This window comes from Schistocerca cancellata, chromosome 8, assembly GCF_023864275.1.
Source record: "Schistocerca cancellata isolate TAMUIC-IGC-003103 chromosome 8, iqSchCanc2.1, whole genome shotgun sequence".
In the NCBI taxonomy this organism is placed as follows: Eukaryota; Metazoa; Arthropoda; class Insecta; order Orthoptera; family Acrididae; genus Schistocerca; species Schistocerca cancellata.
Genome location: NC_064633.1, coordinates 437,195,892 through 437,208,503, shown reverse-complemented (window position 1 = coordinate 437,208,503; position 12,612 = coordinate 437,195,892). Strand labels below are relative to the sequence as shown.

Below are 12,612 nucleotides of genomic sequence, written 5' to 3'. Positions count from 1 at the left end.
TGGTCTTTCCGCTTGGCGGCAGTAAAATTGTACAGCAGTCAGCCTCAAATGCTGGTTCTCTAAATTTCCTCAGTAGCGATTCACGAAAAGAACGCCTCCTTTCCTCCAGAGACTCCCACCCGAGTTCCTGAAGCATCTCCGTAACACTCGCGTGGTGATCAAACCTACCAGTAACAAATCTAGCAGCCCGTCTCTGAATTGCTTCTATGTCCTCCCTCAATCCGACCTGATAGGGATCCCAAATGCTCGAGCAGTACTCAAGAATAGGTCCTATTAGTGTTTTATAAGCGGTCTCCTTTACAGATGAACCACATCTTCCCAAAACTCTACCAATGAACCGAACACGACTGTCCGCCTTCCCCACAATTGCCATTACATGCTTGTCCCACTTCATATCGCTCTGCAATGTTACGCCCAAATATTTAATCGACTGTGTCAAGTGCTACAGTACTATTGGAGTATTCAAACATTACGGGATTCTTTTTCCTATTCATCTGCATTAATTTACATTTATCTACATTTAGAGTTCGCTGCCATTCTTTACACCAATCACAAATCCTGTCCAAGTCATCTTGTATACTCCTACAGTATCTACATGCATTCCTGAACGTTTTGTGCATGGTACCCTTTCTGACTCACTTTTGCCCAGTGCCAGACGAAGATCTGCTTGTTACCATTGTGTCAAACAGTATTGCCACGTTTTCATGACGTAACAGTCGCGGACTGTACTGCCAGACGCCAGAGGAGCCGGTACCAGGGGCTTTGTTTGTGTTGCAGACGCGGCGCCGTGGACGACGTTGCAGGCGGCGGGCGCGCCGGCGCTCCCGGTGGGGGCGGACGGGCTGGGGGCGGGTGTGGGGGCCGGGGAGGCGGAGGAGGCGGTGGCGGCGTGGCCCTCCCCCGCTGCGCGCGCCCCCGACGACCCGGAGTTCGTGGCGCCCATCCAGAACCTGACGACGCCCGTGGGCCGGGAGGCCGTCTTCGTCTGCTCCGTCAACAACCTCGGCAAGTACAAGGTGAGTACACCGCGCGGGGGAAGCCAAAGTAAACACGGGCTTAATGCAAACGACGCCCGGCGCGAATACCGCCTGCCGGAGTTGATTTTCTGATGGCTTCCCCTAAGTGCAAAGCGTTGCCCCCGAATCTCTGTTTAACTGTAATTTGTGTTGCATTTGATCAGGAAGGAGAATTGTTTGGTGCAAGCGGTAACGCGAGAGATGCACGCAACCGCCTCGGTTTTTAGCATCACATTTTAACTGTCTTACAGTCACTGTGTACTCCTTCTAAACTCTCAACTCGCTAGTGAGGTGTTTGTAAAGTCACCAAACATGAAGGCTCAAAATGTGAGGTTTGAAAGGTAAGCTTACGCTTACGTCTTGCTACCAACTCTCAGTTACGTAACCGAAACTCTTGTACAATGCGCTTACTTTGTACTTTTTCGTATCGGAGCCATCATGCAATTGCCCCCTTTAGATGGGCCAAAATGCGTTCCTCTGCTTTAAGTTACCTGTTGGACAGCCTAGTGAGATGTTGACGTAGTAGGAATAAGGCTATGTAGCATCAGTACTTGGAGGAACTGAACAAGTTTTGCAGAGAGTAGGGCAGAGCAGGGAAGGTGGCCAGGCTACACGCTATTTCTATTTTTAGACTTGAGTAAGAATAGATGAAAATGCATAGAAATCAGCATCGAAGTATAAGACAGAACAGTTTAACCACATTGATACAAAATTAAGTACTTCAAACAATTTAATTTTCACTAAGTGGCAAAACGGCCAATTCGCCCGACATGAGCGGGCAAAGTAGTCACGTAATTTTAACCTCAAAAATAAAAGATAAAGAATTGTTTTAAGAAATAACTAAATATATTTCGTTGTGAAACATGATTCGAACTGCATTTTTTTTTAAATAAAAAGGAAACTCTGTTTCTCAGCTTCCGTATAGAGTTTGTGAGACCAGAAGGAGCACAATTAGTACTTAATCCACTGTTCATTTGGGCTTGAAGTTGAAAATTCTTCTTTGCACTACATACGCTTGGTGTCTTCGTTGTTATCATCAAAAACAGCTCTTCCGGGGTTTGGTATTCTGCTCTTCGCAGTCTTCTTTGCACTGCCTTTCTACCTCTTCCGCTGCTTTCCGTTTATCCTTCTGCTCATTTTCTTTTTCTTCTATTTCTGACGTTGTAGCTTCTAGGTTTTTATAACGAGAACTTCATTACACAAAAGCTGTATGACCTTACTTTCAATGACTGAAGAAGGATAATGGAGTCAAGAAATGACACTTCCTACACAATACCATTAAAGAGACATTCCTTGTCACACCTAATAAATATACAAAGCGACCACCTAGCTTACGGCAGGATAACTAAAATCCACAAAAATTATCATAACTCTACGGACAGGCTTCACAAAGTGACTGGACCCTCCATGGAGAACTAGTTATGGCATTTCCCGCCCGATGACGGCACCTAACAGCTCTCGGCGCCCGACTAGCCACTTTGCCGGTTTGACCATTTTGGCCGGCTTTCATCTATCCAGGGTGAGTCGCTAACTAGCTTCACCTAGAATAATTCCGAAAGTATGATAGCAGCTGAAAAGTTTTTTGGGATAAATATTGCATGGGACAACGGGGGCTATAATATGACGTTGGTTTTTTGTTGCTAGGTGGGGTCGCGTCAGAGATATGAAGGTCAACTTTGTTTTTTTAAATGGTATGTTATAGTTTGGTACTTATTTTCTGATAGAGGTTATCGAGACGATCCAAAGATGAGGAACAGTAAGGTCTCTGAAGGTCAACGAAGGTCAAAAAGCTGGCATGAACGTCCATTTACAGAAGGCGTTCGAAGTGATGACCATTGGTATAAATTAAGTGCTGAAATCTTATCATGGACTGAGTGATATTCTTTACCACTTCGGCACTTATCGAAGCACGTGCTCTGACAAACGGAGTCAAGATGGTGTACTCAGTAATGAAATGAAGCAGTAGGCTTTCTCAGAAATATCGTCTCTTAGACAATGTGTCTAATAGTGTACTTTAATATGACAGTATGCCATCTTAGAAAAATTTATAACACCTGAAACCCTTGATAATGGCATTGTGAACTCGAAATCATGATTGTGTAAGTGTAAATGTAACACTGTAAATAAACAACAGTCCAACGGCAGTCCTGACTTTAAAGAAAGTCTCTCTCGCATATCATGCATATAACAAATGTTCGCCGAATACGGCGGATCCATCTAAAATGCCATTGACATGTAAACACCATTCGTTGGTTTCGCAATACAACACTAATAGGAACAGTAAGGCTAGTATCGTCGAATCAAGCTAATGTGAATGATGTATTCCTGCGAAGAACTAGTCGATATACTTCTCATTTACGGAGAATGCCAATGAAATTCATGAGAGCTAGAGACGTATGCGCCGAAAGATATCCTCATCGTACTCACCCTACACGTCGTACATTTAAATATGTGTATGACAAATTGAGAAAAATTGATTCGCTAACGCATCGGAAATATATCCGGCAAGGAAAGTTACTAACAAGGAAACGGAAATTGGTACTCCCGCCACTGTGGTTCAAGGTCCTTGTGTTAGTTCGCGTCAAATCGCAAGGGAATCTGGCATGAGCCAGAAGAGTGTCGTTCGTGTTCTGCATCGCCATAAATATCATTCTTTCCATATCAGTCTTCACAAAGAATTAACTGCTATGCATTGTAGGCGTAGAATTGAATTCTGCCGACGGGCTCAACCTCAGATTCAGAGGGATGCCACATTTAGTAATTTCATTTTATTTACTTACGAGGCTACATTCACGAACCATGGAAATCTTAATTTGCATAACTTGCATTATTGGGCACCTGAAAATCCATCTAGGCAGCGGCAAGTTGCCCACCAAAACCCGTGATCGGTGAATTTATGGTGTGGCATTCTGGAGGATAGAATTACAGGCCCCTTTTTCATCAAATTAAATCTTAATGGTAAGAAGTACACCACATTCCTGCAAGAAACATTAGGTCTGTTATTGGAAGAGATACCTTTGGGAACAAGGAACAGAATGTGGTATCAACACGATGTGTCCGGCACGTTTTTCGCTGATGGCTAGAAATGAGCTGCAGAGACAATACCCAAATCGTTGGATTGGACGCGGAGGAGGTTTGTCGTGGCCTGCTCGTTATCCAAAGTTGACGCTACTGGGTTTTTTCTTGTGGGAATTCGTAAAAGGCATTATTTATAAAGAAGTTCCAACTACACCTGAAGATTTGCGAGAGAGAATTGTCAGAGCATGTGCTTCGATAAGTACCGATGTGATAACGAATATCAATCAGTCGATGGTTATAGGATTGCAGCATTACATTGATACCAATGGTCATCACTTCGAACACCTTCTGTAAATGGACGTAGATGCCACCTTGGTCACCATCGTTGACCTTCAGAGACCTTACTGTTACACATCATTGGACTCGCCTCGATAGCCGCTGTCAGAAAATAAGTACTAAACTATAGCATTAAAAAAAAAGTTGACCTTCGTATGTCTGAAGTGACCCCACCCAGCAACAAAAAAGCAACGTCATATTTAGGCCCCCGTTGTCCCATGCAACTTTTGTCCCACAAACGTTTCAGCTCCTGTCATACTTTCTGAGTTATTCTTAGTGGCAATAGCTAGTGACTCATCATGTGTATTGGTCTAACATAAAGGTAGAACGGACACAGAAAAATAACTAAATGACAAGCAGAGCGGGTATTGTTACTCGGTCACTTGGAGTAGAAACCTAAAGGACTGTTGTCAACATTAGAGGAATGGTAAATAAAATTTGGCCTCGGTACTGGATTTGGAAACAGTCAATCGAAGCTGTGTCTGTCAATGTGTTGGAAAATGCAGTAGTCAAAGTATACAAATACCGCAACGGGGATATACGCTTGCTGCTAGGATACAGTCACAGCTCTTAAACTACTATTTACCTCAATGGAAGTTCATGACAGCTAAGTAAATAATTTCCGATTTCCCTATCATTAAACTTGCCGCTGGTTATAACACACGCATTTAGGACGTCGTGCGATGGATGTTCATATGAGCCCATCATTGATGGATTTCACATCTTTTTACATGCTTGAGCCATCCAAAAGCTTAAGGGATTTGTGCATGCTTTTCAAAAAGGTCATTCCTTCTGGCAAGGGCTTCTGCTTTCTTATAACTAAAGGCAAAATACTAGTTTAAATCTCGTGAGCAAGTAAGTGACTGTAGCGCTAATTTGTCGAGAACGCCAGTTTAACGAGGACTTGTTGAAGATGTGGCCTCCGTGGTAACACTGTGACAAAATGTACCTAAAATTACGAAACTATACCTAAGACAGAGGTTAAATTGGCTTGCACAAGCATTAAGTGTCGTCTTGTATCTACAAGACGAATAACAGGAAGACTGTGCAAATCTCTCTACACAGAAAAGGTGATGTCCCGACTGACCGACTCACTTAGTAACTCATCGTCGACTAGCCGACACCACTGATAGAAACTTAAAATTTATAGAGGGTGTGGATCTTATAATGTAAACATCTTCTAAAAGGAGATTGTTCGAAATTCCACTCGTAAGACGGGTACAATAGGGGATGAAAGGCTTTTTTAATATATGTCGCTATAAAGTGAATTTTTAAGATAGGACAACCAAAATTAGCGTTGATTTCTGTCAGAAGCAAAAAAAAAAAACCGTTTCTGAATTTTTTCGTAATCCAGTCACCAATGGATTAAAATAGTGAGTGAAAGTTTTAAGAAAATGAATCGTTAATTAAAGAACTATTAAGGCATTTTCAAAGCTACAGCTATCAAAACTGGCTAGAAATTAAAAAAAAATACGAGTGGCAGGTTTTTTCGAAATTCAACGCTCTAAGGGAGTAAAACAGGGGAAGAAAAATACTATGAAATTATTTCGTTATGAAAACGTTTTCAAAGATAACATAAGAAAATGTGTATATAGCTTCTGTCGTAAAATAAGAAAAGAAAAGTTTTTCACTGTTTTTGAAAATTCAACTCATAAGGAGGTGAAAATTCTCAAGGAAATATTTCGTTACATTAAAAAAAGTATTAATGTTGAATTTACTAAAACTGGGATTTCAATTCTCGGTTATATATATGTACTTATAAGTGCTGGGGGATGAAAGTTTCTACGGAAATGTCGCTACAAGAACGCAAAAGGCGTGGTTAACAAAAACCATGGGCTCTTCCTACCAGACTCGCCTTTTGGTCACATGTACATTCTGAAAAGACCATGATCGTATGGCCTTAGTTTGCGTGAAAGGCTTAGAAGGTGTTGCAATTTGCGCACGACATAAAAATTCGATCAGGGAAAGACAAAAAGAATCGGTGCAAACCGAAGCAGCGAGCGCTAGGCTAGTATCAGATAAATCCCATTGGAATGTGATCTTAATTCCTCTCATAATACAGCCACGAAGTACAAATGCAAACTGTTGTTATAATCGTTTTACTAGTAGGCTCTTTTATTAATAACGCAAATTAATTTTAATCTCGTTTACGCAATGTTTGCCACAGCAATAAATCTTGGTGTCTTACTTGAAGGAGTACGACTCTTTCTCGGTGGATATGATATGATAAATGATGAAAAATATAGCAAAAGGAGAAGAGAATAAATCTGAAAGAAAACTTCAAATGTTTACAGCGGGAGCAACTGACAGATGAGAGATAGAGCTCAACGGTTGATATTTCTGTTTGAGGTGAAATGTAATCATTCAGGAATTGCTTAAATGTAACGAAATTCTCTCATGTACGTTGTTGGTGTTTATAAATTTGACAAGGAACAGACATTACTTGAGTATTAAAACTGGTACGTTCCCTTGAAAACAGAAATAACTTGGTGTATAATCAACCTTGGTAAACGATATCGCTAGCACTCGATAACACATTCCCGCCCACAAGTTGCCAAGGTTGTTTCCAGCACGCTGCATAAGTTCCGCCAGGAAGCCCTCACACATTCTCCAACAGTTCCGATCTCACCTGATGCAAATTCCATATTTCTGGTGACGCGAAGGAAGATACTCTTCGCTGTTGATTTGCTACGGACGAAGAACTGTATGTCTGGGTACAATCACGGTTCCTTAGGAACCGCAAACGTGTTTCCATGAAGAGCCCATCACCCTGTCTCACAGTGGGATAACAGTATTGACAGTTATGACGATTACTTTTGGATTTTTTGTTTTTGAAAAAATAAACCTCCATTTGATCGTATATTACTGTGTCTTGCCTTTGTACTACGCAGATTTCGGCTTTTACACCATTATCGAGTACAATGCTAAAAGTTCTCAGCGCCACCAAAAATTTCTGAAATAATAAACAGTTTCCATTCGTTTGGTTTTCTTTTGACTCGCTTTATACTTTATGAAAAGGCAACTTGTAGATTTATAGCAAAATTCAGTGAAAAATTCGAAGCCCCAAAAACGCTCAAAAATGATTCCTTTCTAAACAGTTCCAGCTGCTCTGCCTTTACGGTCTTAGCATATCAGTCTTCAAAGTAAAAACACCATCTCCTATGACTCCACATGGCAGTTTTCATCAATTGTTTACGACTTGCAAAAGTTTCCTAAAGTGTTCTTTAATCTGAGGAACACGTCCATCAGATATTCAGCCATTTTTGCCGAAATCGAACGAAAGTAATGTATAATTTGCTTCTCCTATGGAACGTTGAACAATACTGTATGTTTATAATCAAAATAAAATGAGCCATTTGCAGCTCATTGCAAACTAATTCGCGGTCTTTGCCCACTCATGTCACCCCATGTTTCAGCTCGACATCTTCCGGGCACGAACTGATGCCTGTACAGGCATGCTTGAGCCGTACAGAGGAGTAAGCTATTCGTGCATGCTTGTGCAAAACGCTTGATCATGTGCGCATGTCAAGTATGCAGTTACGTGTGTAGCAACCTTAAGGTATAGACCAGCGATTGTCGAGCAACTTGCTGGAGGAGCGTCTGTGCTCGGAAATTACCATCTGTAGGAATACATCGTCCTAAATTAGTGGATTTAACCAGACGTGAGTTTAATTAAAGGTCAATCGGAAATTATTTACTTGGGTGTGATGAATTTACAACCAGGTAAATAGAATTTTATGAGCTGTAGCATTGTCCTAGCAGTTATCGTATATCCCTTTTTTAAATTTGTACAATTTGATTATACTTCAATTGCTTTTTCGACCACATTATCAAACATATCTCACGTTGTGCAGTACGAGCTACTGTTTAGCGAGAGAAGTGACGCACAGCTTCAAGCCACCCGCCCGCATGTTGCAGGCGCAGTCATATCTGGGACTCAACCGCATGAAATAAAAACAATTATGAACAGCTGACGCTAGTGGGCCGGGTTCAGAAAGCGTGCAAACATGCGAACGCAACAGAGCTGGCAGAGCGCGAATAATGATGCACTGGGCGTAAATAATCGATACAAACACAGAATCGCCCGTGTTAAACTGCAAGCGAGGCACTCAGCATTGCGTCGATAACTCAATTCCTATGCAACCTGTAACTCGGCTGCTGGTGGATGGTACTTCACATCGCATCAGTCCATGAAGTGGCAGAAATAATTTCTTAACGAGTCAATGAAATTAAACAGGTATCTCGGTACGGTCAACACTCATGAGCCAGTAACATTGCACAAGGTATGGAAGTGTTGACATCGCGAATTAGTGATTAGCATTTTATAAAATTTATGCTACGTACTACTGCTGACATACACAAGTGAATGACTGGAAATTCAGGCTGGTACTACGAAAACTACGAGACCAACGCGGCTATCAGGTAGTGGGTCCGTTTAATATTACCAAGAGATAATTTACTTTTTTAACAATTGTTCAATATGTCGCTGAGATGTTACTTGTCACATACCCTCATTCCGAGTGTGACTATCTGTGGTACTGACTTTCACAGCACACTTAGTTTCCGGATTGTCTTTATCAGTGCAATTTTAGTCAATGAAATGTTGCAACCCACACGCAATATATGGCTATTTCCGTTTTCAGTTCGCTGTACTACAGCGTAATTTTTTCAACACTGAAGGTAACCGTAAGACATTACAATGTAAAGGGAACCGTTAATACAGAGCCGGCAATGTTCCATAGAATATGTGAATTAACGAAGAATATCCATTCATCTTTTTCTACTCGCCGTAGGTTTCCATCCCACTGTGGGTCATGCTGCTGAAAAAGTACCGTTTCTTGTGGAACGAAACTTGTCTGAAAGAGAAAAGCAATAAAATACAGAAAGGCGATTGATTTGCTACAAAAAAAGTATGAATCTCAAGAACGAAAGCTACTCCAGTAAGTACTAAAATTAACATTAGCTTCATATGTATACGTTGGCATGAATCTGACGAGACCACTTCTCCATAATTTGCGCTTTAGTTATGTGTGTGTAAATAATAAGAATTTCGTAATGACATAGTCCATGTGTGTTCTGTATTGCGAACTTGTGTTGAATTTACAACATTAATTTATTGTGGAAATTACAGTTACTATACACAACTAAAGACTGGGTGCGAGACCTCCACCGTGGTTGGGCTTCTACTCTCGGACCTGGGTGGTCTGGCGCCAGCACCCGATCTCCCCTCAGGGTACAGAGCTAATTAATGAAGTTTCGTAAATGATTTTATACAAGACGTTCTGGTGTAAAAGACTGTATTCCTAACATCATGAGTGGGGTCTCTTTAAAGCTTTTCTATCGTTTTACTATAACGAGAGATTTAATGGCTACGAAATTAAAGTCACCAGTTTGTATACCTAGAATTTATACCATAAATACGTTGTAATTTGCAAGTATTAATAATTATGATTCACAATATCATACCAATTAAGATACAACAGTTCTCTTTAACTATCATCGTTATACGTTGGCAAGGTTTGGAGACGAGCAGAGATCTCAAGTAGAATATGCCACGATCTTATCCTATTTAGAGGCATTTGAAATCATATGCTAGGTAACCAGTGACTGAACGCTGAGAAATTGACAACGAACGAAGATAATTTACTACGGGGACATTCTGGAGGCCACCTCTTCAATCCAAGCAAATGAGTCGGTACACCTATTCGTCCAGCGCACCCTGCTGCCGCAATGTTTTCTTAAAGTGAGCCGCGTCAACTACCGTTGAAACGTAGTGCTCGACGCAGCCCAGCGTCACTGCCTGTGGTTGTGTGCGTCTTTTGCTGACTTAGTATCGGTACCGATGGTTTGAACGTCAGTCTGTGTTACTCTGCATGTCCCTATTCCGTTTCCCCTGACCTCTCGCCCGCCTCCTATGCCGACGCATCAAATCTACCTTGAAAAGTGTACTCTTCCGCCCGTTCACAGCTTTTTCAAGCCTCCTCAAATCTATCGCACTGCTGCCAACATTAGCCAATAGTATGAAGTTGTAAGGTCTCTCTTACTCCCTCCCTCACCTCTATATTAATTACTCTTCCAATCTACTTCGTTATAGCATTTCTCTGCTCAAAAAGTGGGACGTAAGATGGACATCACAGCCTGTCCACTAATGACAATTTCTATGCTTTATGTCTGTGCGTTTTACCCACTGTGAGAATACAAAATGTGAAATTCTTTTTTTTATTATTATTTAATGCCTGGGAGAGCCACCGGTGCCATTATAACGGCACAGCTCGCGGTGAGTTTTGGACATCTATCTGTTATCTCCATCCAGAGCCTATACGCCGGAGTAAAGCTTCTCAGAATTACCTCTCTCCACTGGCGTGTTTTTTCTCGTCGCCGGCCGAAGTGGCCGTGCGGTTAAAGGCGCTGCAGTCTGGAACCGCAAGACCGCTACGGTCGCAGGTTCGAATCCTGCCTCGGGCATGGATGTTTGTGATGTCCTTAGGTTCGTTAGGTTTAACTAGTTCTAAGTTCTAGGGGACTAATGACCCCAGCAGTTGAGTCCCATAGTGCTCAGAACCATTTGATTTTTTTTTTCTCGTACACCTGCAAATGGGCTAAGTTGTCTGTGGGCTGGGCTGGCGTAAACAGTATGGAGTTCGTATCTTTACCACTGTACCCCCGACTGACCGCATTGTCCTCTGTCGGACTGTGCGTATTCCCCGCGCATGGTCATCCACCTGCACAAAAGTCTGAACTGCCCCTTTCTCCCTGCTATGTGTCCATGTGTTCTAGTCTCAACTCTAAAATGACACCTCTGAGGATGACCAAAAGGGAGCGACGGTTGCTTCGGCCCTTCACTGTCTCGTTATCGTCTACCCTGAATGGAGCAGTGTACGAGTTCTACACTTCTGGTTACAGAATTCCAGTTAAGGAAGTGCAGGAATATGGTTCAGATGGCTCTGAGCACTATGGGACTTAAATTCTATGGTCATCAGTCCCCTAGAACTTAGAACTACTTAAACGTAACTAACCTAAGGACATCACACACATCCATGCCCGAGGCAGGATTCGAACCTGCGACCGTAGCAAACGCGCGGTTACGGATTGAGCGCCTAGAATCGCTCGGCCACCGCGGCCGGCAGTGCAGGAATAGATGGTTAGTGCAGCCTCTGCAATCACTGCTGTATGCCATGTTATGATCCTATATGCAACTGCTACTTCCTGTCTGTCATTTCTTTGCTCGAGGGTGAGATGTGCCTAGTCATACAGGTTAGACCCTATCATAACACATTCCTCACAATGAAAATTTTGCACATGAAGTGACACACTCAAAAATGACATTGTGGCGTTCCACAGCAAATTTTTTAAAGGTTAATGCATCCACATCATTACATCGATTGACAGTCTCTATCATTACACCGAAAAGCGTAGGAAGGGAAGGGTACACATTGCATCTGCCGTTCGAATACAAAAGGATGTATCAAAGAGAAACATCCGAACTGGCACGTCTGTATTTCTGAAACTAATAAACCTATACAATGAATTTTGTTTTTTGATGAACGGGAAACTCAAAAAGTCCTTTTTTTTAAAATTCCTTTACGTACATATCCCACCTTGAGGTTCACGGCATGTGTCAGTGCGGTATTCAAATTGTTCCCACACTGCACCGAGCATGTCTTGAGTTACGCCTTCTACAGCTGCTGTTATGCAATGTCTCATTTCATCCATTGTTGTCGTAACTGAGGCAAATAAAAGTCTTTTATAAACCCCCACAAGAAATAGTGACATTCAGTCAGGTCCGGTGACCTTGGAGGCCAGAAATGTAAAGGTGAATCGTTTGGTCGAGTGCGACCGATCCATCGTTCAGTAATCTCTTGATTTAAAAATTCCCGTGTTTCCAGATGTCCGATACTGTTGGTAAATGAAGTCGTTCGAATCAGTCTCCAGCTGTGGGAAAACAAAGTTCTCAAGCATATCGAGATAAGTACTACCTGGAACAGTGTACGCGGAAAAGTAAAATTGACCACACACCTTTTACCATGAAACTGCACGAAACACAGTAAATTTTGAAGAGTTCCTTTCATGTTGGATAACTTCATGTCGTTGTCCCGTACCACATATTCTCACGCTATGACGGTTCACCTTTCCATTTAAATAGAATGTTGCCTCGTCACTAAACACTAAGCATGGAAGAAAACTGTTATCCTCCATCTTGCCAAGAACGAAATTACAAATCTCCACGCCGGCCGCTGTGGCC

General features: G+C 42.0%; 1 protein-coding gene across 1 annotated transcript in view; it reads left to right on the top strand.

The window, feature by feature from the left end:
• Window positions 1-704: 704 nt before the first annotated feature.
• The window catches only part of LOC126095616 (lachesin-like), a 426,868-nt gene continuing 414,960 nt past the window's right edge, over window positions 705-12,612 (top strand). The window contains exons 1-3 of the mRNA XM_049910384.1: window positions 705-709; window positions 778-814; window positions 870-1,016. Coding sequence (XP_049766341.1) covers window positions 705-709; window positions 778-814; window positions 870-1,016 — 189 coding nt within the window. The remainder of the gene's footprint in view (window positions 710-777; window positions 815-869; window positions 1,017-12,612) is intronic.